The sequence below is a fragment of the Vanessa atalanta genome, chromosome 5 (genome assembly GCF_905147765.1).
Source record: "Vanessa atalanta chromosome 5, ilVanAtal1.2, whole genome shotgun sequence".
Taxonomy (NCBI): Eukaryota; Metazoa; Arthropoda; class Insecta; order Lepidoptera; family Nymphalidae; genus Vanessa; species Vanessa atalanta.
The window spans coordinates 7,206,831-7,233,784 of NC_061875.1; the positions used below are offsets into that span (position 1 = coordinate 7,206,831).

General features: G+C 30.9%; 1 protein-coding gene across 5 annotated transcripts; it reads left to right on the forward strand.

The window, feature by feature from the left end:
* The first annotated feature begins 916 nt into the window (after positions 1-916).
* LOC125064440 (putative mediator of RNA polymerase II transcription subunit 26) lies at positions 917-22,760 on the forward strand. 5 transcript variants are annotated; one of them, XM_047671457.1, is made up of 30 exons: positions 928-1,037; positions 1,227-1,386; positions 1,675-1,823; positions 1,922-2,155; positions 2,347-2,436; positions 4,855-4,968; positions 6,028-6,237; positions 6,429-6,611; positions 7,459-7,632; positions 8,056-8,175; positions 8,263-8,927; positions 9,010-9,110; positions 9,541-9,689; positions 9,774-9,896; positions 9,978-10,080; positions 10,394-10,511; positions 10,592-10,696; positions 11,023-11,089; positions 11,169-11,291; positions 12,256-12,346; positions 18,387-18,490; positions 18,618-18,819; positions 19,035-19,272; positions 19,523-19,992; positions 20,564-20,682; positions 20,973-21,088; positions 21,378-21,474; positions 21,581-21,703; positions 21,786-21,957; positions 22,029-22,760. In XM_047671457.1, exons 3-30 carry the CDS (start codon positions 1,689-1,691, stop codon positions 22,562-22,564), a joined length of 5,082 nt encoding a protein of 1,693 aa, XP_047527413.1. In that variant the 5' UTR covers positions 928-1,037; positions 1,227-1,386; positions 1,675-1,688; the 3' UTR covers positions 22,565-22,760. The 5 variants fall into 5 exon arrangements, with proteins under 5 accessions (XP_047527415.1, XP_047527413.1, XP_047527414.1 ...); XM_047671459.1 differs by lacking the exon at positions 1,227-1,386 and having other exon boundaries at positions 917-1,037; XM_047671458.1 differs by lacking the exon at positions 928-1,037 and having other exon boundaries at positions 1,082-1,390.
* The last annotated feature ends 4,194 nt before the right edge of the window (positions 22,761-26,954 follow it).

Sequence of the window (26,954 nt, forward strand, 5' to 3'; positions counted from 1 at the left end):
CTTCCATACTTCTCTGTCTTCTCTGTCATCTCACAAGTAACATTCTTTCTAGCAATATCGTCCTTGACACAATCCATCCATCGTTTCTTTGGTTGTCCCCTATCTCTATGACCCTTCACATCCATGCTCAAGACCTTCCTCACAACTTGGTCCTCATTCCTCATAGTTTCTCGGTTACCGGTGCAACTTTCAAACTTCCTCTTATATACTCATTCTTTACTCTATAGATTCGCGTAATACCACATACCTCACCTCTTAACATTCTCATCTCCACCACATACAATTGTCTTTTATACCATTGATATAATCAATAAATGCAATCATAGTTGATGTTCTCTAATAAAAAGTTGGTAGTCATGAAATTAACTTAGTTAAATAAATATATGTACTTTATGAAAATGTATAATATAAAATCCACACCCAACTGACCCGATAAACAATTTACGAGATTGTTTTTGGTATATTTTAGTTTTTACGTAATAGTATTAAAAGTTTTTAAGTTTTCATGTAACTTTACTCGCTTTGTCTTTTCACGCAACTTGCTCGAATATAAAATTATTAAATAACCTTCGGACAAATGGAATGAATATATATTTTTAACTTTATTTAAAGTTCTAAGATGTAAAAGTAGTAAAGTAACAATATAAATATTTTTTATTAATCATATAAAATTTTACTTTTTATAAATACAAGATTCTAATAAAAGGATTATACAGTAACTATTTTTAATTCATATTTGTATATATTTAAGGAATGTTTATAATTCTTATGTAATTAAATATTGAAATTCCAAAAAAATTAAAGTAATGTTTACTTTTATGCTCAGTGTAAGCATTATTTATTTTTATAAATTAAAATGTGCGTGAGGCAACACTACAGATATTTAAAAAAAAATATATTTGTAAAAAAGTGACACACACGCCATAATGTAAATTGCTTCTAGATTTGGCGTTTGAGTTAAAAATTTTGCATTTTGATGCTAAAAGTTACTCCTTTCTGTATATATATGGCATTTAAAATGTCCTTAGTAAATATTGGTAAGGAGTGGTTTTAAAATTTTTGATTTATCTACTGAAAACCATCATGTTAGAGAGAATTTAGGTTCGACTAAAGGGATCGAAGCCATTTCGTTTCGTTCCTCTAAACGATTTCAGATCTATTTTTTTCGTGTTATTTCAACATATGAAATAGATAGAAAAATGCTGTATAGTTTGTGAAATATTTAGTGATTGTGAAGTGATTGTTAATGTCGTCGCCATAGTTGAGGCAATCGCTTTATCCACGAAGTCACTGCTGTTGTTGTACGTATTTCTCAGGGTGTACAAGATGTATGAAATAGCTGTCAACGAATCAGTTGATCGTCAAAACTTTTAACTTTACTATTATGTAGGTAACGAACATACACATTTAGTTTTACGTGGATAATTAATTTTGCTTTAATAAACACATTTTGTAAATACGATTTGTCAGAAATAAATAACAATTGATCGTTTAATTTAAAAGCATACGATTTCATATTTTTAATAAATATGTTAAATTAAAATTGTTTTAAACAAAATTGTTAAATTGAAAAACATTTCAGGTAATGAATTATGTATAAAGTTAATAGCTTTACAAAGCAAATAAAAAGAAAATAAATGTTAAATAATTAATTGGTTATATGTTTTGTATTAGGCTAATTCCTTGCAATGGCTCAATACTACCAAATAGTTGGGCAAGGACATTCATTGACACTTGAGGATTTGCAAAGATATTGCCCAAATTTAATATGTTCCGATGGAATAATAGTAAATCAAGATGATCAACAATATCCGCAACAACAGGTTCGTTTATTCGACTTAAAATCTTTAAAAAAAGGGGAAATTTTGTTATTTTTCAACAGCCAGAGCTTTATATGAAACAATATTTGTTTTTATTTTAGGTGGTAGTACAACAAACAGATCAACCTAATGATATAATTGTCAGTGATTCTGTACAACCGCAATTACTTGTTGGAGATGGGTTACAATATCAGCAACAATACATTATCCGCCATGATCCACCATCTCAAGCTCCACGTACAGACTTCCAACAACAACAACAACAACAGCAGCAGCAACAACAACAACAGCAGCAACAACAGCAACATCAACAACAAGCTTTACATAGACATCAGGTAACATTTAAAAGCTTAAATTCATTAATTGTAGTTTTGTAGTTTCAGAAACAATTAATTATTGTAATGTCATATAAGACTGGTAATTATCATGACATTAAAATAGATACTTGTATGATAAAAATCATACTTCTACAGGTCAACATTAAACCACCACATATGCATTATTTTTATAAACACTTTATTTGTAGGTTTACTACACATCTGATTTACCTATGGATGCACAGGTTGTCTTGCAACAGGCTCAACAGATCATTGATGCATCACAGCGGCCCCAACATGTATGTCTGTTAATTAGATAAATGTTTAGCATTGATATTAACTTCTAATATCACATGTGCACGTGAGGCTATACTAAATCTTTCTAGATATTTTTATTAAAAGAACAAAGCATGAAAATACATTAGTTTATAAATTTTCATAATCTTTTACATGGTTATCTATAATTGGTTTTATTTATATCTAATAAAAAGTTTGTTTTTTCCATTTTTGCAATTCCATATAAATTATTTACCAAAAAGTATTTTGATGGTCCATTGAGCTGAAGGACCTAATTGTTACCAATAACATTAAGTCATAGAATATATTGTTTTCGCTATAGCAAAGATTTTTATATCTATGACAAACTAAACTTTCATTCAAATTTTTTTTGTAATAGATATACATTATTTTTTTAAATTAACAAGCAATTAAAAGATATAGTACCAATGGATAATTATGTTATTTCACTTAATTACTTTCAATTATGATCAGTATTTGTGTATCCTTACATGTTAAAGTGAGATTTGTGCAGTTTTTTTTTCTAACATTCATCTATATGTATGGTCATCAGTTGCTCATATTTTGCAAGTATGATTCCTTAGAGGATTCATAATTATAAATTTTTGTATATCTTTCTCGGGCCTCAAAAGGACATGTATATTCTTAATACACATTTCGGTTTTTCTTCATTCTTCATTATAAAGATGTCATTTATTCTTCTATTCCAATTTAAAATGGAGTAATAAAAAACAAACCTTACATTTTCGTATTCCATGTGATTCACTTATAGCTCTGCTATATAGTATCAGTCTTCATTCTCGGCCAGTGATATTGTATTTAATCAATGGTGAAGTTTTTTACTTGTCTTTATTTCATATGTGGTTGAAATAGGCTTTACATGAAATATCTTCTACAATAATAATCTTTCACCTCGCATAACATTTATTAATAAACAAGTTATTAACATTGATTTAAGCACATTGCACATGTTATCTAAATTTTATGTAAATGGTTGTAATCATTTTAGAATATGGATTCTACCATTCTTTTCTTGAGTAACACTATAATTCACATACACATTTATATATTTTGACTGGAAATTAACAAATATCTCCATGCTTTTTAATCTTCTATATAATCATGTATTAAGTGTTATGCCTTATTTATTATCGTTTCTTTAACATAAGATTTATGAATTGGCAATGTAATTAACTCTTACATAACACATATACTAAAAACTTTATTTCACACATAGTTTTCATGGAAATTTGAATGAAATAAAAAGATATATTGAGATTTAAATGAATAAATCTAAAATAAACACCATATTTCTCATAAAGTTGTATATTAATCAGCCAAAAACTGTTGCTTCTATGTGAGTTAGAGGTAAATAAATAGATACTTAAGAATAGTTTCAAATACACCCACAACAATTTACACTCAAATGAGTGAAATAGAAGCTGAAAATACAATTCAATACAAGTATATTTTGCAATTTATTCATTTCAATTGTGACTATTGACAATATATTTTCAACAAAGTCATTATTCAAACGTAACTTTTGTATTGTAGAGTTGTTATTACTAAAATGTATGCTGAATATTGTATTTAAATAAGATTGTTGTTTTTTACTTCATAGCTTTATTTATATACCCCATACATTAAGAACTATTTTTTAACAATATTTGAGGTATTTTTTGCTTTAGAATATTTGATTCATAAAGTGATACTTTTAAAAAAAGTATACTAATAATTATAAAAAAAGTTATTATTATTATTTGCTTTAGCGAAATTTTGTTAAAAATGTGTACAAATTTACTAATTATATTTTTTGTAATATAATTTACAAGACTATATAAATGGAATTGGGTATATATATATTTTTTTTTGTTGTAAATTTGACTACTTCAAATAATAATTTAGTATAGTGTAATTTAATTTTAGAGAAATCTGTACATATTATCACCTTAATTCTTAAGCATGATTTCAATTATAAGAACATCTTCATTTATTTTGATTTTTATTGTATAAACTTCTGACTTTCACATATATTCTGTATAAATGACTTCCTAGTTCACCTATATAAGGTTGCAGAGGTCAAATGCCAATTCCTTTGTATAACAATTGTAACCTGACTTAGATTTGGGTTTGTTGTAAACAAACGTGTTTAAATTGTTTATTACTATATAATGAGTAAAATGTGGAAGATAGTTCCTATATATAACATATTTATTAAACTAGACATACTATCAAATAATTTAATCATCAGTTAAAGTTAAATATTCTATTTGTGATGATATAATATTTGATACTTATTTTTAGATAAATTTAGCCATTTTTTTTCTACTTATGATTCTGCCCATGTAAAATAAAATGTTTTGTTACTCAACTCTTAAGTATTTTATTATAATTCTAAAATGTATGTTTTGTTTTGATAGTTGGTGAGTCCTGCGCATGTTTTATCTCAACCCACTGTCATTCATCCTGCGCAACAACCCCCACCACAGCCACCACCTCCACAGCCACCAGCCCAACATGGACCGCCACAAACTGTTAGTTATATCATTAGGTTTCCATACAATACTTCTCAATTGTATTTATAACTTACATTATTACATATAATTCTTAATGTCGGCTTATATTAATATCAATATAATTATATAAAACAACATCAGCAAACCTAATCAGATTTATATCAATCTTATCATCTATTGTTGTTCTTTAATTTATTATTTATTTTAGTATGCAACTAATACATGATACAAATGTATCTATTATTATGTTTCTATGTATTATTATATAAAGCTCAACAGATGTTTGTTTTTCTGAACATGCTGGTGCACAGTGCTAGTCACAGGTGCTAAGATCCTGTTCTGTTTGAGAAATATTTTGTGTTACATAGCCAATTTATTAAGAACTAGTGGGTCGCCCGCGAAACTTCGCGTTTAAGAAAAGATTTTTTAGGAATTTCGAATCCTATGACAGGTTTTGTTAAAATTAGAGTTTGTTGATAACAATTAATTTTAATTTTGTTTACGTTTTCATTTTTTTCTTATACAGCCGTAGTACCGTTCTCTAACCGTCCAGTACCATTTTCCTTCTCTAAAAATAATTCTTTGATGAATTGTTAACAATTTAGCAAATTGCAATCAAGAATCCTCTTTAATATTCTACACATCTATGGCTGGAGCTCTTCAAAATGAGACTATAACCAATTTTTTATATGCAGCCATCATCCTATAATCACTGGGACAAAAATCGGCTTACTCTATTAATATATAAGATGGTTGTATGCTTCCTAAAATCACCTTTGTAATTATAAGAGTGTGACTCCAAATTTAGTTTTTAATATTTAAGCAAATAAAAGATTTATTTTAACAAAATTAGTTATATGTCATAACACATATGTTTATCAGTTTGTCACGGTATTTGATTCAAGTATTTAAATATTTCAAAAATTGTTTTATTGCTTATATTTATAAATTTTAATATTTTTTTAGTAAAAAAAAGAAGTTAATGTGTTCATAAACATATATTTTTTTTAATTAATCGTTTATGTTTAAGAATTTGTTGTACAATATTTTCACAATACAAATATTCTGATGTTTCAGCCCCCACAACAACTCATGCAACATCTACAACAACAGCATCAGCAACAAATCCACCTGCAGCAACTTCAACAACAGCAGCAGCAGCAGCAGCAACTGCAACATCAATTACAACAGCAACAACAACATCAACAGCACTTACAGTCTCAACAGATACAACCACAACAAATTCAACATCAAATTGTGATGCATGCAGCATATGTTAATCAAACTGTAAGATTATTCATATATTTTTTGAATTTTAATTATGTGTTAAATGAAGCCTTAGAGTTTACACTTCTGTTACTCGAAATTTTAAAAAGTTATTTTTAGGGTTTATTTTCTGAAGCCAGTTCTGACTTGTTGCTTTAGCTAATTGTTTGGTTGATAAATTGATCTATAATGTATATTTCTTTCCTTATTAGGGTACTCCAACAAGACCGGCTCAGCCCAGATTGCTTAATCAATCACTTAACACCCCGGCGGGCGTTACGCTAGTACGGACAGCGAACCGAACTGTTCGTCCTCGTCGCCCCGCTATGCGGTCGCCGATGCCCACTCCGCCTCTACAAGTACCGCCAAGACTTCTCAATGCTCAACACCAACAGGTAAGTATCACATAGCTATATCAAAAGTTATGTTTGTATATATTTATATATTTCTTTGAGGCGTGTACAAAAGCTAAAAAAATATGAGGTAGTATCAAAATAGTCATTTATACATCAAAGAGTAAGACAGTACCGAAAAAAAATCATGATTGTTTTTTTCTTTGTTTGTTGTGTTTGTATTTAAAAGTTATTAATGCATCAAATAATTGCTATTAAATAAAATTACGTAATGTTAGGAATATATTGCATACGATTTGCTAATAGTTCTGCTGTATTATGTACTACAGCCAATTCTTGATGAATAGATATTTAAATATACTATAATAATATTCTACTTCACCACTTTAATATTACTTCCAAAGTTCCGATAACAATTTCACGGATACTCAAATAGCCATGTTTTTTGTTACTCTTATTTATATGTTGTGCAATAAAGTATGTTAGTAAATAAATGAATATCAAATTATTCAAGATAGAATACCATATCGTTGTTTTGACGCGAAATATTTGGGCGATGTAGAGTCAATTAAAAGTCAAAGCTGTTAATTTTGCTTTACTCCTCCTATTCTACTATCACATTATATGATATGTATATTAGCGATATTAGCTTCTTTACAAAAATGAATTTTTCGATGATTTTAATATTTCGTAAACTACCTCATAAAAATTTTGCACTGTGAACAAAGTGAAATAAACATTAATTATGCAAGTAACTCTAAAGCTACGATATTTATATATTTCATTTAATGTGCACGATTAATTGATAGTAACGGTCCTCACGAAACGCTATAATCGCCTAATGACGTCGCTATCGATATCGGTTGTAATCAATCGCATGTACTCGCAGGCCACACTCAACGCCTCGGTGGCGGGCAACGGTCGCGGGCTGACCGCCAACGGCGTGGTGCCGGGCGCGGTGCGCGGCGCGCGGCCGGCGCGACCCGGCTCCCCGCGCGTGCTCAACCCGCACGCCGCGCACGCGCAGCACCGCCCGCCCCGACCGCGCACGCCGCTGTTGCAGGTATATAAAGACGTTTCATTTCGTAAATGAGACAAATTTAATCAATTTAATTTACCATATTTGCAGCATATAGTTGGAATAAACAATATATTTAGCATTTATTGGATTTGTGAGTTAAAATTTATTTCCGTTAATTTTTGATCTTTGGATTTTATACAAGTCTAGTTCATAGGGTCGGGTATCGGCCACTACTCGATCATTCTAACTGCAATAAGTATATATCAGAAATTGAATACACTTCTTGTACTGATTCTGTGAGCAAAATCAACCACTTACTCTTAAGTGATTCATTTGTTAATATGCTTTCCTTAAGTCAGGGCTATTAGTGAAATGCTAGCATACTGCAAAGTTTTCTATTATATCTCATACTTTTTAATTTTTTTAACAAATATATGCCCATTGTATATTTTTTATGATTTATAGCAGTCGCAGCAGCAACAGCAGCAGCAGCAACAACTCCAACAGCACCAGCTTGCACAACATGTCATCAATCATCCACAGCAAATCCAACAACTTAATCAACTGAAACTCACTACGCAGCAGGTTTCTGTGCCATCTATATTTATTATTATTGTGATTCCATATTTAATGAATTGCTATAGTATTTTAATCCCAAATTTATATTTTCAGCAACAGATTTTGTTAAACCAACAAAATCAACAGCACGCACAACAACCCGCACGTATAATAACACCCCAAGGTACCATAGTAACCCAAACCTTACAAACCACAATGTCCCAACATCACACTGTACAAACGAATATAAGCAATGGACCTCTACCTCAGCAAAACGCTATAAATTCGACGCCACTTCGTGTTTCCCCTCATCCCCAACAAGTACAACAAGTTAAAAAAGTTGCCGTACAACCAAACAATGCCAGTGATATGGATGATCTTGAAGAAAGTATAACAGCAGCAATAGTTCAGAAAAATCCTGTTACAGAAAATATTAATCCACCACAACAGTTTCAAACCCCATCTCCCTTACGGCAGACACACACTGGAAGGCTAACTCCGGGTCCAATCAGTGCTGGAGTCTCTCAACAACATCAAATTAACTTTAGTACCCAACATGGGTTCCAACCTCAACAGTTAGCTTTTGAAAATTCCCACATGCAGCAACAACCTCCCCAAGCAATAAACCAATTATTAATGGAGCCTGACAATCCTGAAGAGGAACGACAATTTATAACTTTAACTAATGGTCAAAGAATGTCCGTAGCCGAATATAGACGTATGCACTCATCGCGCGTTTTATCACAACAGCAGCAACAACAACAGCAACAGCAATCAAGGTAAGATTTACTACTTAATACATATTACCAATCATAAAGTTTTTAAAAAAGTAACAACATTTAACTAGCTATTTTTGTTTAGGGAAAGTGGACGTCAAACCTTAGTAAGAAGTAAAGAACAACAAAGACCAGTTCAAAGAGTGCCCCCTATGCAAACGCAGCAACAACCAAACCAACTTACAGGTTAATATATTTTTTATTAGTGGAACAAAAATATTCACATTATATTCTATTAGGTATGATAATATATTTTTAAAATTAAGATGTCGGAATATTTTTTTTCGCTTTGGGCGACATGCTGGTTAGAGAACTGTTGTCTCTAAATAGACAATAATAAGTAATATGTATTATTATTTGTTCATATAAGTCGACACAGCTTTATTATTGCAGAAACACCTAGCAGGATTTAGAAATACAGAGTGTTCATTTTTGTGCATTTTCTTGATCCTAAAAGTAATGCTTTGTACAGAATTTATTTTTCTGCAGCCAAGTAAATAACTCAATCATAAACTTTTTTTATAATTTTTTTTTGTCATAATTGACATTTGCTAACAACCTCAAATCTAGCAATAAACAAGTTTTATTTTCGTATTACATCTATTAATTATTACAGAAGGCAGTGAATCAGGGAGTGGACCCTCAGAACAAACATTTGAGACACAGTCAGCGAAAATGTTAATTTTCTTACAAAATGGGGAACAAAGACTTATCACCTTTACATTACCTAAAGAAAGTTGTACGCTTCAAGAGGTTCTAGAACAGGTATTATATAAATCTATTTGTCATTTACAATCATTATGTACTAATTTTATAGAAAGATTGATTAAATCGAATTAATTGTTTCAGGTCAATGTTCCTTTCACCGAAGATACTAATATACAATGTATGCAAAATACTAGTAGTGAAATAGATTATTTTGTATCAGTAGGTTCCACAACGAGAATTGAAGAGATGTTAGAAAACCATCCAGTATGTGTCATGGCTTTTTATTATATTAAGCATATTGTTTTACATGAAAAGAGCATGGTATTTAAATATAATTTGTTACAGATGTTTGTTGGGGACATGAGTAGTAGAAGTTCACCAAATGTGTTATCACAACCTCATAGTAGTGAAATGTCTACACCTGAAAAAGGACCATGTCCAGAAAATGGTTTGTTTATAAAATAATTCGTTTTGTATAATTATATGATTTTAACTGTAATGATAGAAAATGGTTTAATATTGGTTCAGACTAATTTCATATTGTTGATAAATTCAGAAATTAATATAGAAAGATAACTTAATTTTTTTTCATTACTTACGACCATCAAACTTGTAATTCAAAGACATTTAAAGAAATAATAACACTCAATTTTCTCAGAAAAACTAATAATAAATTAAAATAAAACTTATATTCTATTATTCTTACAAAATATTCAATATTTTGATGTGTCACTATTATAGTCTAATGTCTATGTTTTCAGTAAATAATAGTCCCGAATCTCCCGAGCAGCGGTCGCCTCCTCCACGCTTCGTGAATGGAATGTTGGCAGTTTGCAAATCTTGTGGATACACAGGATTTGATTTTAGCCGCTGTGAAAGGTAACTTTTTTAACTATGTAATTAAAATTAACAAATAGAAACCTAATTAAAATAAATAATTGGTATGTTGGTTGTTATAGATGTAAAAGAGTATTTACAGAAGAACCTAAAAGTGTACCAATAGCAAGTAAGAAAGTAGAACAAAAGAAAAAGGAACCTGAAAAATCAATATTAGATAAACAAATGTAAGTACCGTTTATGTTGTTTCATACTGTAAGTAATATATTACAAAAGCAACTTATACTAACTTGAGATTAAAATTGATCACATAAATTGTCCATAAAACATTATGAGATTTCCATTTTCGAAAATAAATAAGTTTAAGAATAATTGGTTTTAATTATGTATTGTATTGATACTCTAAATTTAGCCAAAATATATTTTAATAATATATATTTAAATGATTTATTATGTTTAAAAAATTTTTTAACTAAAATTTTCGATTTTTTTGTTTTTGAAACAAAATTTATTAAAATGAATTGTTTATATATAAGTTTAACTTTTTTTGCAGTGCATCAGGAGAAAGTATTAAATTAAATTTATTGAAAACAACAGTTAAAACTATTAATAATAAGACTGTAAGTTCTAAAAATTTATTAATTTATTATCGTTCGTTAATATTCACGGCATTAACCTGATAAAAATTGTGCTGTACAGGTTGCAGATAAAAAACCTTCAAGAGTTCGGAAACCGAGAGGCAAACAACCTGATCCTGAACTAGTCATATTGACATTGAGTTCTGATGAAGAAGATTCGAATAGTTCAATATCAAATAACCAGGTAAGCAAATACTCATATAATAATTACTGTCTTTTAATTTTAACCCTATGAAATGTCAATCAAATTAAGCAAACAAATAAAGGGATTCGATTTTATATGGATTGGCCAATGGTTTGGATGCTCAGACAGTATATTGTGCAGAGCGCATTTTGGGCTTTCTAAGAAAATTAGAAATCCTCCATTTTTATAAAGGGTTATATAAATCATCATGATTGCCCAACTAATCAGTTTATTACTGTTGTTATTTTTTATTACTATCGCGTGTAAATAAAATATTTATGATATCAACCTGACCGATTTAGGACACGGCATCCAATCTAAAGGATCAGTCAATTACGCAAAATAAATATTTTTTGCTTGGATTTGTGCGTGTGTGTATCTCTCTCTCTCATAACCCGACCAGACGGCAAATCCGACACGACCGGAAAGGTTTCAGGCGCAGGATCTGGTTGTTCTACGTGCCTTCCGAAGTACGAGAGTAGACTTACTTCCAGACTCTGGATTGAGGCTGAGCACTTTTCAGCAAAAAAACATAATAACTTATTTGCCTGATCTGGCTTTATATCTAGCCTCTATAGACTTTTTGTATGTTATAAGTAGGTGGACGGGCAAATGGGCCATGGCCTGTTCCTTACATTAAACAAATGCGCCACCAATCTTGGGAGGTAAGATCTTATGTCCCTTGTGCCTGTAGTTACACTGGCTCACTAACTCTTGAAACCGGAACTCAACAATACTAGTATATATAGTATTGCTGTTGGGGGTAGAATAACTGATAAGTGGGTGGTACCTACCCAGACGAACTTGCACAAATCCCTGCTACCAAGAAACGAGGCAGAAAAAATATTTATATGTTAGATACTTATGTTAAAAAAATAATATATAATAAATACTTATGTTAAAATAATAATAATAGCAAGTGTATATATTTTCTAAATACTCTAATAAAAGCTTTTTTTAATAGCACGAACAGTCAATAAATATGAAGGAACCTTCGTTGAGTGAAATCGAAGGTGGGACTCCGGACAGCGGTATCGGTATCGATAATATGGATGGTAAGTAAAAATTTATTTTCACATTCAAAATTATTTATTAAATTTAAATATATTACTATATTTTATAAGCAAAGCCTTGGAAGTTATATTAGGTTATCTCCCATTTTATAGTTTTTTTTTAATTTTACTTTTAATTATAGTATTTTTTTACTAATAACATGTGAAGTTTATTTCTATTTTGGTTTGCTTGATTTTCTAGAATTAGATTTTCTATAAGAATATAATGTATGTATATATAAGAACATAAAAAAACAACAATTTTCAATGAAATGATTTAAATTTATTATGAATTAATCAGTCAGAGAGCGGGTCGATATAGTTACTGTAATAAGTATTTAATAACATTACATAGTAATAGTACGATGTTTCGTTATTTTTTTTTTTTATTGGCGATCATGTAACTTTAAATGAAACGACGATTAATACTCGTTTATATAATGCTGATCGTAATTAGCAAAAAAACAAATAGTACTTAATTGGATAAGTATTAATGATGTATTGCGATAATCGATTCGTAAATAAACCATTATTTCTAGTAAAAAGTAAAGGATAAAATATTATCATCGTCATAATCGCGGACATTTTTGAATGTATTAAACATATAAACATTCCTGTTGAATCGCTCTATCTGATTAAAACTGCATCAAAATCCGTTTCGTAGTTTTAAAGATGTAAGCATACATAGTGATAGACAGACAGCCATAAGTGACTTTGTTTTATACTATGTAGAGATAATTTACTACATAGTGTTACTATACTTGTAGTGGATGTTTCAATAAGAAGGTTTTGTATTGAGCCTCATTGAGATTAGCATTAGCAGCCTGTTAATTTTCCCACTACTGGGCTAAAGGCCTCCTCTCCCTTTGAGGAGAAAGTTTGGAGCATATTCCACCACGCTGCTCCAATGCGGGTTGGCGGAATACACATGTGGCAGAATTTCGTTGAAATTAGACACATGTAGGTTTCCTCACGATGTTTTCCTTCACCGCCGAGCACTAGACGACGTTTTGACGACCTCCGTGGTCGAGTAGTGTGTGTGTGTGGTTTTCATGGGTACGCCACTCCGAGGTCCCGGGTTCGATTCCCGGCCGAGTCGATGTAGAAAAAATCATTAGTTTTCTATGTTGTCTTGGGTCTGGGTGTTTTTGGTACCGTCGTTACTTCTGATTTCCATAACACAAGTGCTTTAGCTACTTACATTGGGATCAGAGTAATGTATGTGATGTTGTCCAATATTTATTTATTTATAGGTTAAGATGCACGCGTTCTAACCACTGGGCCATCTCGGCTCATTGAGTACTGTCATGATTAGACATTTGAAAATAAAAGTCTGTTCTCTAGTAGACAGTAGGAGGTTTAATAAGATGGAGCGCTAGAATATACAACAACGTTTCTCTCATTGTGAAAAAATATTATCAAAGTGGTCAAAATTTTGCAGCCACAGTTCGCAAAATGCGTATAAGTATGGGCCATAAATATATTTCAAATGAGTCACTGCAAAGATCACGAACAAAGCCACTATTTATACACTAAATTGAGCAAACTTGGTCTGTTAGTGGGTTGTTACTTTGTAGAGTTTAGGAAGTTGGTATTTCCACAACCATTATTTATCGAATTTTAACAAAATATTTGAAAATTTATTCCTATCAAGTTCAACTGTCACAATAGTTAAAAGCATGGGAAGGACCAGGGCGAAGAGCGTTAATTGGTTGGATTTTGGAACTGCAACAATTGGGTAGTGATTTTCCAACAAAAACCGTCTTTAGTATTTTTTATTTCAAAATGCAGTTTTTGAATGTGAAATTTTTCGTTACCGTGAAATGTTACCTAACTTTTTGTGCCAAACAGGACGGTGCAATATGCCAGACAGCTAGAAAATCTGTTAAGTAATTGCACGAACCATTTCTTCGTCATACTATTTCTCGTTTTAGAGATCGGCAATGGCCGCATATCTTGCGATTTAACGACCTTTTTGGTGGCGAATGCTTTGGTGTGCCTTGGGAGTCGCTTATGTTAATGAATTACAGAGTTACAGATAAATCGATGGGAATTAAAATCTTTCCGTCGTTGTCGTAAGAACTAATTTAGAGTATATGATACTCAAAGTCAAATCAGGCGATAATTACCTATATATAGCAGGCGTCTTATCGTTAACGACGTTAACGTCATATAATTGACGCTCGATGAGGCTAAACATTTTAGAGTTATCGGGCTACAGAGAACCCCCCTACACCTGGCGACGCTTACAGCGGAGGGAGAAGGTACGCATAGCGCTAATGACTTCTCCCCGGTCTTTTTCGTCGGAGCGAATCCACGGAGGCACTCTCCTCACGCGCCCGCTCCGCAGTCTCTTTCTGCGACATTACACTATCGCAGAATGGAATGGAATGAGATGGTCTCTCCATCTCATTCCAGCACGTTTATCACTCGCGGCAATGAGAGGTGAGGCGATGAGGCTAGACATGGCCGAACTAGAGTCAAATCATAACTAGTAAATCTAGAGTAAGACATCTTACTCAACATCCGCTACGGTGACCAACACTTACTCCGCAGAGCTGGTTTTGGGAATGGCATTGTAAAAATCAGTACTGTGTCAAACTGGGTACTGTACTTTGCTTTGAAAATATCCGACATACAATCTGAGGATTGTACATGTATATGCACCGACTGCAGCAAGCTCGGTTGATGTAGACATAACAAATGCCATTAACTCGAGTTTGTATAAAGTTGTTATGAGAAACTTCAATGCCAGAATGAAAATACAAAAAGCGCCCAATGGAATACGCAAGTCTTCAAATGCAGAAATGTGGTTAGAGCACGTTTACCGGCATTTGTCTAATACCGGTAAACGTGCTCTTGTCTAATGCCGGTAAACGTGCTCTAACCACAAAGGCTCTTTTTGAAGAATTATTTTTTTCAAATTAAGAGCAGGTCCTGCCGGAGGAAACTTCGATAACGTTACTTTTTAACTTTAAAAGACAAATACTTAAATAGCTCAGCTCTCAGTGATCAATAGACGGTGAGCTGACGTGAAGTTCCGTCTTGCCTTGCTGAGCACACCAAGCTTTTTAGGCATCTAAAAAAAATTGGCGTTACCTTCCATTTGACAGTGGAATTGAACGAGGTTCATAACATCAAGTATTCCGATACTAGCTGTGGCGATTTAGCCAAGCCCAGTCCGAGACTATGTTTAACAAAGATTCGATTTCAGGCACAAGTTTGTTCCACTTTTCCTCGACTTTTTCCCGATAGTTAACAGTAGCATAATTCCAGTACTGTCATCGGCATAGGAGTGAATGTTGCTGAGACTTGTTGCAAAAGTCTATGATATGCAGAAGTAATAGAGTAGGTGATAGTACACAGCCATGTGAGACACCAGAATTGACGAATTTTAAGTTAGAGTATGCACCGTCGACAACGACATGGGTGCTCCGATCTGCCAAAAAGCTAGTGAAGTCCATAGGAGTAAGGAAGCTTCGAAAGAAGTGATTTGTGTCATACGCGATCGAAAACTTGCGCTCTGTCCAAACTAGCTGCTAAAGTCTTCCTCTTGGGCTTAACTGCTTCCGCCCATCTATGTGTCAGGTAAACTAAAAGGTCCTGGTTGTGCGACCCCAAAGGAAACCATACTGATGGTCGCTAATTAGGCGGTTCTTATTTAGGAAGTAATCGCAGGGGCTAGCTGTTTATAATGGACTTCGGTAGCCATCACCTCTTAGTTCTGGAGATTTAAGAGGTAATGGCTATAGGAATATAATTAGACGGTTCTGAGCAGTTGCCTTTTTTAAGAATCGGTTGCACCAAAACAGTCTTTCAGGACTTGAGGACGACGTCTTACGTGCAGGATTGGCTGAAAAGACGCGTTAAACACGTTGCAAACTCGGCAGCACATGTCCGTAGCACGATCGCGGGGAAGCCATCGAATCCTCTCGACCCCAAGAAAAGATATCGATATCCAAGAAAAGAAGTGGTATATGAACCTCCTCAATAAACACCTCATATAAAACTATTAAAAAAATATTCCATTTTTTTTAACTAAATGTTTTACTATAAAACCAACAAATTAGTAATCTAATTATTGATTAGCGATATTAGAAAAAATATTCATTCTTTGATTTAAAAAGTAAGAATTATTAATTAGCTTATTTCATTAATATATGTTTTGTAGTAATAAAAATAATAATAAATAGTTTTATTACACTATACTTTCTAACATTGGGTTGGTGGAAAATTCTTCGTATTTTATATACAAATTTAAGACTTTTATCCTTGCTTATATCTGTTTGTTTATAATATATATATATATATATGCCATTTTGTTGGCAATGCCATAATTAAATTGCTGTAGAAATGTTGGGACTTTAGATCAAAAAAGCGACAGTTAGTTTTGACTCTGTTGATGCAAACTTTCTTAGGTTTTTCAGAACTCTATAGGTAGTCTTCTACGTATAGTTAGTCTTCTACCTATAGAGTTCTAAAAAAAACGAAAACAGGTTATCAGAAAATATGAGGGTACAAAATCAGGGATTTATGGTGGAATGATTTCCCAATCAAGCTCAATGTTTGCTAATTGGCTAAAATAAAATGTATTTGGTCTGGCGTTATTATTATGAAAAACGACACCTTTGATTAATTCCGGTCGTTTTCTCTCTATTTCTTGCTTGAGTCTCATCAGCTGTTGGCATTAGTGATCCGAATTTGCCCAGCTCATAATATTCGATGCCCTTCCAATCTCACAATGTACATAGCAAAATCTTATAGTATTTCATTTCATCTCATTATTATGTACATTTGACATAATAATATTTAAAAATCGATATTGCCTGAAATTTATCGTCAGGGTAGTTTTCGCTAGACGAGGCGCTTCAAATTAAGTCAAAAATATTGTTAGTTTACTTATAATATAAATCTTTACTTATATATTCATACTACTACTCAGGGAACTATTTCAATATTTTTTGTAAGCAAACAGACAAATTCTAGGGCTCAAATCCCCTTATTCCGATTTAGATACATTTGTTATCACACATTTATTATCTTGAACTATTAGTTATCGATTGAGATGGAAAGTAATATGTTATGTTTGAATCGATTTAGTTTGACTTTAAAATAAATCGAGTACAATTTAACATGGCTCCTGTATTATAAGAAAAAGTAAAAAACAAAATTAAATAATCCACAAAGCTTTAAATATTTTATATCTAGCTGTTGTTGTTATATAAATTATATTTACAATTTTTATATACGTGTATTAAGGCTTTCATTCGTTATTTCGATTTATAAATTTTAATCGATTTTTCTTTATTCGATTTTGTGTTATCTGTCGGCTGTCATATTGTCGTACGCCATTGTCATTCGCCATTATCGCTCGCTGTCATGGTGAATAAAAAGTGCGGTGCGTTTTGTATTTATAAATGGTTAAAATAATGTCTCAAGGCAACAGCAGCACTATGCAAAAAGGTAGTTACTCTTTACTTATAAGTGATTTAAAAAAATATATAATTCTCAGTTACGTTTAGGTACTCCTTTCAAACTTGGGTGTCTGATCAATAAATACACAATGACGACTTTAGTTTTGCAGTCGGCTTTTTGATATTTCATAATATTATAACACTATTTTTACCTTAAATCTTATCAAAATACTTTTTACATGATCACCATTTTTCGGGTTTGTTTACAAACCATTACTTTATTTGTATACTCACATGTGTAATATACGGACGACACATAGCGACGTTGTTTATATATTTTTAAGCAAGTCCTGTTTTTCGCCGTTTAACTTTTTATTCGAATAATTAAAAGTTGATTTAATTCCAGACATACTCTTTAAGCCATAAAACACAATGTATTTATATAATAATACAAATACATTGTATTTATAATTATTTTTTATTAATAACCTAACCTTAAGTACCTGTGTAAAAATTGAATGATGTCTAAAACAGATTATTTTATTTAAAAGTAGTAGATTATGAATTTATAGTTTTTAATTGTTAGAACCATATATTAAATATTAATCAAGTAGTTCATTTTATTTTAGATGAAAGCAGAGAAGTAAATTTTAACAGCTTGCAAGGTGTTGAGGCTTTTCTTAATTGCCGAACAATTAGAATAGGTTCATACAGATACACACCAAAAGAGAAGGTGAGTCCAGGATAATTTTACATTATGTTAAAAAAATGTGCAATTTTTACCATTTTGACATAGTATCTTCTTTGACATTGGATTAAAAAATATAAATATAGATCTAACTGTAACTTTTTATTTTCAGGTTCACATATCAACAAGGGGTATTAAAATTGTTGCACCTTCATTAAAATATGAAGCAAGAGAAATTGCACTTCAAATACCATTCAAAGAAGTTGTTAGAATATTAGTACATTTTGGAAAAGGCCTTCCTGTTATTTTTTTGTACACTATGAACAAATGTGGTGTTTCTATTAGAAAAGCATTAGATATGGTTGAAGAATCAGGTCAGTATATATCTATAATTACAAAAAAACACATCTGTATTAATCACAGCCATGATAGTACTATGGATATGAAAACATGTAAAGATTTTTAATCTGGATTTATTATTTATCTGTGCTTCGTGTTGATTGAAAACATTGTAAAAGGAAACTGATGCAAGAGGCACTTTTGATGAAATGTGTGTTGTACTTATATATATTCTGTTATATTCAAATAGGTCTTTTCTACAATCCCATGTCAAAAGAAGACCCCTATAAAAGAATAACTCTATTACCTGAAGTAATATCGGATGAAGCAAAAGCTGCATTAAAAGAATTGTTTGGTAAAGTCATGGATGAATTAAATGTACGAGAAGCAAATGAAATTTTAGTAAGAACCTGTCCTAAGGAGAGCAATAATGTCCAAAAAATGGCAACTAGATCCTTGAGTGCTTCCATACCTTCAGGAACTAAAAGGTAAGAACAGGACAATATTTTGTGTAGATTTCATTAAAACAATTTATACCTTGTAGTTATTAATGTTAAATTTAACTTTTAGTTAAACTGATTATAATTTTAGTTAACCTACATATATTTGAAAACTCTCTAAAGCATAAATAAATTATTATGAAATTTTACTGATACTTTCAGAAAAAATGAAGGACCCTAAAAACTTAGCTTAACAGTATTTATATTGTTAAAAATACTTTATTTTCTTTTTTTTTAGTTCCAACCCAGCTGAAATACGCCAAATTCTTATTTATCCACCTGGTAAAGGAGGGATTCCAATAAATACAGAGGATTACATGTGCCTAGCTCAAGATCAATTCTTGAATGATGTTATAATAGATTTTTATTTAAAACATTTAGTACATGATATTTTAACGCATAGTCAGAGAGAAAAGACTCATATTTTTAGTACATTTTTTTATAAAAGGCTTACTACTAAACCAAGCAAAGTTAATAAAAGTTCAAACCCTCATGAATGGGATAGCAGTTTGACACCTGCTCAAAAACGACATGCTAGGGTTAAAACTTGGACGAAAAATGTAAACATATTTGAGAAAGATTTTATAGTAGTTCCTATTAATGAAAATTGTCATTGGTTTGTGGCTATCATTTGTTATCCAAGCCTAGATGGATGCAGAAGTATGATTGACAACAGAACAGTGACACCACAAGAAATTAAAAGAAAAGGTGAGATTTATAAGTGAAATATGTATTCCATCTATACTAATATTATAAAATAAATGTAAACGTATATGCTGAATAAATTTATATGAAATTTAGTGTCCTGGAGAAAGACATTTTTTATTTTATATTTTAACAAAGATTTTTTTTTATTTTATATTTTATCAAGAATTTTTTTATTTTATATTTTAATTCTAAAAATTTTCACTGGTATATAACTACATTTTCTGAGTGCTATGTGATACGAGTGGTATAAATTGTATTTATATAATATAATTATCTTTATTCATAAATTGAATCCTTCAAAGCTGGGGCGAGGGTCTCTAGTATGTGATAATGAAAATTTCGTAACTACCACATCTATGATACATTTATACATAACAGTTATAATGTCCATAAAATATTTCATGTAACTAAAACATTATTTTATCTATTATATTTTATTATAATACAATATTTAAAACAATTTTATATGGCTTAAAGATATATAAATGTACTGAAGAAGTTGCTTATCTTTTTATAGCCTATATCTGCATTTCTTGAAACTTTAAATATAAATATGTCTTTGCTATTTCAGAACGCAGATCCTCAATGCAAATAGGAAGCACAACAATCACACCACTAACAAAACAGGAACAGCTTACATTAAGTTGTGATTCTGATAACCTTAGTGAGCGTGATGAGGCAGAAGCTGAGGTAGGTTGTTTATTATTACATTAACTATATCACATGGTTTTAAACATGCTAAATATGGATTATATATGTTTGTTTAGTACATATGATTGAATTTATGCCAACAGTTTGACCAATTAATCAATGTTCATTGTTACTGCTCTGCCTCTATAGGATCATAGTATGAAATAGGCTCAAGTCTGCCTGTTATTTTTGAGATTGGATTTTTTTTTTAATTTTTGTATACAATATCGTCCATGAAACCTCATACTTTACAATATTGAATTAAACTAACATTGTAAATATCATTTCAGGAAAGTGATTTAGACATGCAGTGTGATTCAGATGAGGAAGAGACTGAGAAAGCCCAAGTTGAGAAAAAGCCTGAAATACAAATACCAGCGATTAGAAAAAATGAACCAATTAAACAGTAAGAAATTGAGTGTTTAACACAAATTTTAATGTTCAATGCCTTAGGATAATGTATTCTAATATTAATAATATAATATTTTTAAATGATCTTTAGTATTGTTTATCATGTTTAATATACACCACCGTAAAAATTCCAACCATTTTTATAGTATTGAAGGAGGGAAAAAATGCAATATTTAATATATTATAAGATATGCTTAATTGATTATATTATTGTAGTAAAAATTTTAAATGATTGTTTAACCCTTTTTAAGAATTTTGAAATTAATCTTATTTATCTATTTCAGACCCTGTATACTCATATTTGACTCATTAGCTGGTGCTTCACGATCAAGGGTTGTAGCAACATTGCGGGACTATTTAACTTGCGAATTTCAGGCAAAGGTAAAGAAAATATAATTTATGGAATAAGAAGAACATTATTAATTAAAAACAATGCTTTATTATGTACATTATATATCTATTATATCATTTATTTCATACATTTCAGATCTCGAAACACAAAGTTTTTAACAAAGATAATATTAAAGGAAGCTGTCCGAAAATTCCACAACAAAATAACTTTACCGATTGTGGATTGTATTTATTACAATATGTTGAACAGTTTTTTAAGGTAATTGAATTTTCTTTAGTTTAATGTTTTTATTACTGTATAGAAAACATGTAACCTTAATTAACCTTCAATTAACTTTTAGGTTCCCATTCTGGATTATACACTGCCAATTAAACAATTAGCCAACTGGTTTGATGAGATTGTAGTGACACGAAAAAGAGAGGAGATTTCAAATTTATTAAAACTTTTAATGCACAAATATAACCCAGATTCGCATTTAAATTTACCAGATATTACATTCCCTACGTTAAATGGTAAAGTATAATATATAATATTGATTTAAATTATATATAATTCATGGTACTTAATACACAATTACTTGCAGGTAAATTAATTGAAACAGAAGAACAACCAGAAGACAGCAATGATGGTGAAAAAGGAACCACTACCTTAAAAGTTCACAAATGTGATGTGAAAGAATCTGACGGAGCTACAATTACTTTCCTGAAACAAACATCAACTGGTGAAATATTAGTAAAACGCAATTTTGTTGATACTTCAGACACAATACATGTGCGAAAAACTATTCGACTTTCTAGTGATAATGAAAATAGATCTGTGATGCAAATAAAACCAGACTTCGTAAAGAAGAGTGACAATGAAAATCAAATTCTTATACCTATTAAATTGCACACTAGTGATTTGGTTAAAGACATTCAAAACACTTTAATAGTAAATAAAAGTAAGAACTTCAGTGATAAAAAATATGGTGTACATAATCAAAATGTATCCAATGTGAACTGTGTTCGACAAAATGTTAGTGAAAGTGACAGTACTTCATTTCTCAAAATGAGAAGATTGAATAAATTGGAAGATGTGGTGACTGAATCAAACAAAAAATTTAAAAGAAATGAATGTTAAAACTGTTGCCTGTCCATTTATCCAATATATTAAATTATTATTAATTTAATAAAGTGTATAGTTGTTTCAAGGATTTGTAAATATTAGTTAATACTATTACTACATGTATTTAATACTGTATCTGTTTTATAAAGATAATGTAAAGTTTTAAATTTAATGTATTATATAGCTTCCATAAATACAAAACGATAGTAAGTTAATAGCTATGTGATTTTCTTTTGTCACAATTAAAGTTTTCTATTTAGGTATAAGATCCTACATAAATAAAATAAAATCAATCATTAACTGATACTTTTAAATATTGCCTTAATTTTTAACTAAAAGGTATTTATTCATATTAAGTAAGTCATAATATTTTTTAACTGTATCTTAGTAAGTTTAAATAACAGATAGATACATATAGTACATTATCAGTAATGATGTCTGTGAGAGGAGATAGACCTTAACATGTCACATACAAAGTTAGTTTAGTTGAAGTTTAAAGTAAATGGAAAATAAGCCAGAATTTATATATATACTTACAACATTGAATTTTTTTATTCATTATTTCGAAACATCGTCTATTATTGAAGGAATGTCGGTCTTATATCAATATTAAATTAGATAAAGCAGTAGCATCTATCTAAAGAAATGAAATCAGGTGCACGTTAATGTTGAACAGTTATTCCCAATATGGTTTATTGGCACGACCAACCCATAAAATCCCAAGAATTGGAGGCGTACAGCTAGTCGTTACTCAAAGAAAGTAGTTAATGCCATGATTAAATTTAAATTCAATAATATAGACAATCAGTCCCTTTCTCGTTAAAAATAATTTCTTATAAACGCCAAATAGTCATTATTCCGTAACAAAATCGCTAATTGATTGGTTTCTAAAAAATGGCGTATCACGTTCCACCTAGTTCAGATCAAATTATACTAATTAAAAGGTTTTTGAATATTATTATTCATCTCCTGCTCGGCGGTGAAGGAAAACATCGTGAGGAAACTTGCATATGTCTAATTTCAACGAAATTCTGCCACATGTATATTCCACCAACCTGCATTGGAGCAGCGTGGTGGAATATGCTTCTCAAAGGGAAAGGAGGCCTTGGCCCAGCAGTGGTAAATTTAGTGGCTGCTAATGTAATGTGCTATCCTTATTTGCACATTTCAGTTCAAGATTCAAGAAATTCAAAAAATTTTAATACATCCTTCTCTGATACCAATATCAAATATGTTTATAGTCATAATTTTCTCAAGTAAGTGAAATGTAATTTCTTTTTGAGAAATAAAGTATCTTTAACCATAAACGAACCGACCCAGCTACATACGGCTTCATTACGTTAATTTTTTAAATGCCCTTTAAGAAAAGTTACGAAAGTGATATATGTAGTACTGTACTCTCCATTTTCAGGCAAAAAAAAATATCAAAGAGCTGATATATGTGGTAAAAGTCATAGTTTCCATGTGAGAATTGTTAGTAAATCCAAATATTTAGTGCAGTGTCATAGCGAGCTAGCCATTTATTTTTACCATTTTTAGCCTGACTTGTTCAATAATCATTTAAAAGTGGTAAGATTTCGGATTTTCAGTTTACGTATCAACGCAAGTGCTATAAGACTATTCTTAATTTAAGCTAATTGTGTCTTTTTACAAATTTAATTATTAAATAATTTAATCAATTTATATAAAGTAAAAAGCTTACTTTATTTCAAAGTTTTTCTTAACACGTTACTTGTTCAGCCTATTATGGATGATAGTACAAATATGATCAGCCATTTTTCAAACGATCGATCTTATTTCATAATCCATAGTATAAAGTTTTAGTATGTTTGTTCCAGCAAAATTATTCAGGATTCTTGAATTACTTCATGCAATACTTGTTATGCACGGTTACAACAACATTTTGTTTCTAAGGGTATTCTACAAATCTTTTCTTTAATATTTTTCATTAGAACTGGTGGAGCAGTTAAATATTTTATGCCGTGAAAACCTTGTGAAACAAGTGCCAATGCATTGTAGAAGAACGCGATGGATAGGAATAGAAGAAGTGCTTGAAATAGAAGAGCATGCCATAAAGGAGAACGATACTACTATTCAAGAATTCGAAGACGACACGATCGTCATAAAAATAAAAGAAACAGATCGCTATGTAAAGAACGTTTTTTTATTTTTCATCTTTGGTTGCTCATACGTCCATAAAAATATCACAAAACATCAAAAACTTAGCATAGGTTAGTGCATTCTTATGAAAATGTGTACTTAAAACTGCCTCATCAGTAGTGTCCTGACGATTTCTCCTTCCCTCAAAGAATATTTTTAGAGTCCTCACCGAAGGTCCAAGACCTGATCATCCGCTAGCGCGGCATGCGGGTAAATCCAAATCGGGCAACAGTTTAAATCCTTTGATACTAAGAGTAAGACTGGTCGGTAGTGCTGGGAGTTTTTTTCAGAAACGGTTTTAAGAACTAGTTACTTTAAAAAGAACGAACGAACTGTTTCTGGATTTAAACGAACGAGACGACACTCGCCACCGGCGGCCTTCGTTTTGGTACTGCTTCGCGAACCGGTTCCTTTCACGTGTATCTGACTAAGCACTCTATTTTAATCGACGTAAGGACTATTATTGTATGAATATTAAACCAGTTATAAAGAACTACTTTGGATTTGAAGTAACGAATATGCTACAATGAATCTTATTTCTATAGAAATACAATACAAATTTGGTTGTAGAAGAAAAGACTAAATCGAAAAACCTGTTTCTTGGTACCGCTGCGCGAACCGGTTCCGATCACGCGTAACTGACTAAACACTTTATTTTGATCGCAGTAAGGACTATTATTGTATGAATATTAAACCAGTTATAAAGAACTACTTTGGATTTGAAGTAACGAATATGCTACAATTAATCTTATTTCTATAGAAATACAATACAAATTTGGTTGTAGAAGAATAGACTAAAATGAAAAACCTGTTTCTTGGTACCGCTGCGCGAACCGGTTCCTTTCACGTGTAACTGACTAAGCACTTTATTTTGATCGACGTAAGGACTATTATTGTATGAATATTAAACCAGTTATAAAGAACTACTTTGGATTTGAATCTTATTCCTACAGAAATTCAAATTTGGTTGTAGAAGAATTAAAAAATTACGAAACAAAAAAAAAAGTTTTCGTAGGCTCCTTATACGCTTATTATTTTTTTATTACAGATTTAGTATTAACTGCTTATTAAATTACAAATAATTTAAAAATATTTCTTAATTTTCTGTTTTTTTAAATGCAAATAAGTGCGTGACGTAGAATTAATCCAAATAAATTATAAAGTCGAAGTCTATTTTTAAAATTATATAATATGACTCCAGTGTTGAATATACATTATTTCAGTAAAGTATCGTAAATATAAGTATATACGTAAGTTCTCGAACCTATGAAAACAAACCGGTTTTTTTTATAACCATTTCGAAGAACTGTTTTGTAAGTGTAAAAAACCGGTTCGTTTCGTTTTACATAAAATCTGAAATGACCCAGCACTACTGGTCGGAATACACGGAAAATTTAGTGTTCCATATCGATAGAAAGTCGATTGTCTATCGATAGTTATGATTAATGTGTTAATACCATCGATAACTCTCCATAATACTATCGATAATATTGTATAAACCATTAGTTTTAACCAAAGCTATCGATATAATTGATGATTTTTGTGCTATCGGTAGCCAGTGATTCTTCGATAGTATTACTTCCTCACGATAGGTATTTTAATAGGCCAAGGAACGACACTATATTCAAATAAGTTTAATTCAATTTGCACCAGCATATAGTATTATTATTTATATTATTAAATACATTTTGTACGTGGAAAAAGTTAAAATCTGTGATACTGATTAAGTGAACCAATATAAGCAACACTGTGGCTGCTATCAATTTTTTTTCATTAAAATTTTAAAATACTTTAAAAAATAAAAAAAACCCTCAAGTTTAAAAATTGTCTGTCTATGTGTAGAGTGTAGATTTTACACAATTACCTTTGATGTCTAAAGACGCGTTGCGAAAAAATAGCAATATTCAATGACAAAACAAACGATCTCGATTCAAGTATATAACATTATCGAGAACTTTGACTTCGTAATTATTTTATAAAAATCATTTTAACCGAAACTGTCATAGCTAATAACTACAGTCTATAATTTTTTACTAATAGGCTATTTTGACAAGAGGGTATTTTCGGTAGAGAAAAATAATAATATTAAAAATACTTTAATATTTTGATTTTGATTCATAAAAGCGTATTATTAATTTATTATATTGAAATTAAAGTCGTAATTTTTAGTCTGTATATCACATGACCTAAAACACGAGCCACCATGGTGTGGCGTCAGATAGTCAGTCAAAAACTGTCATTTCAA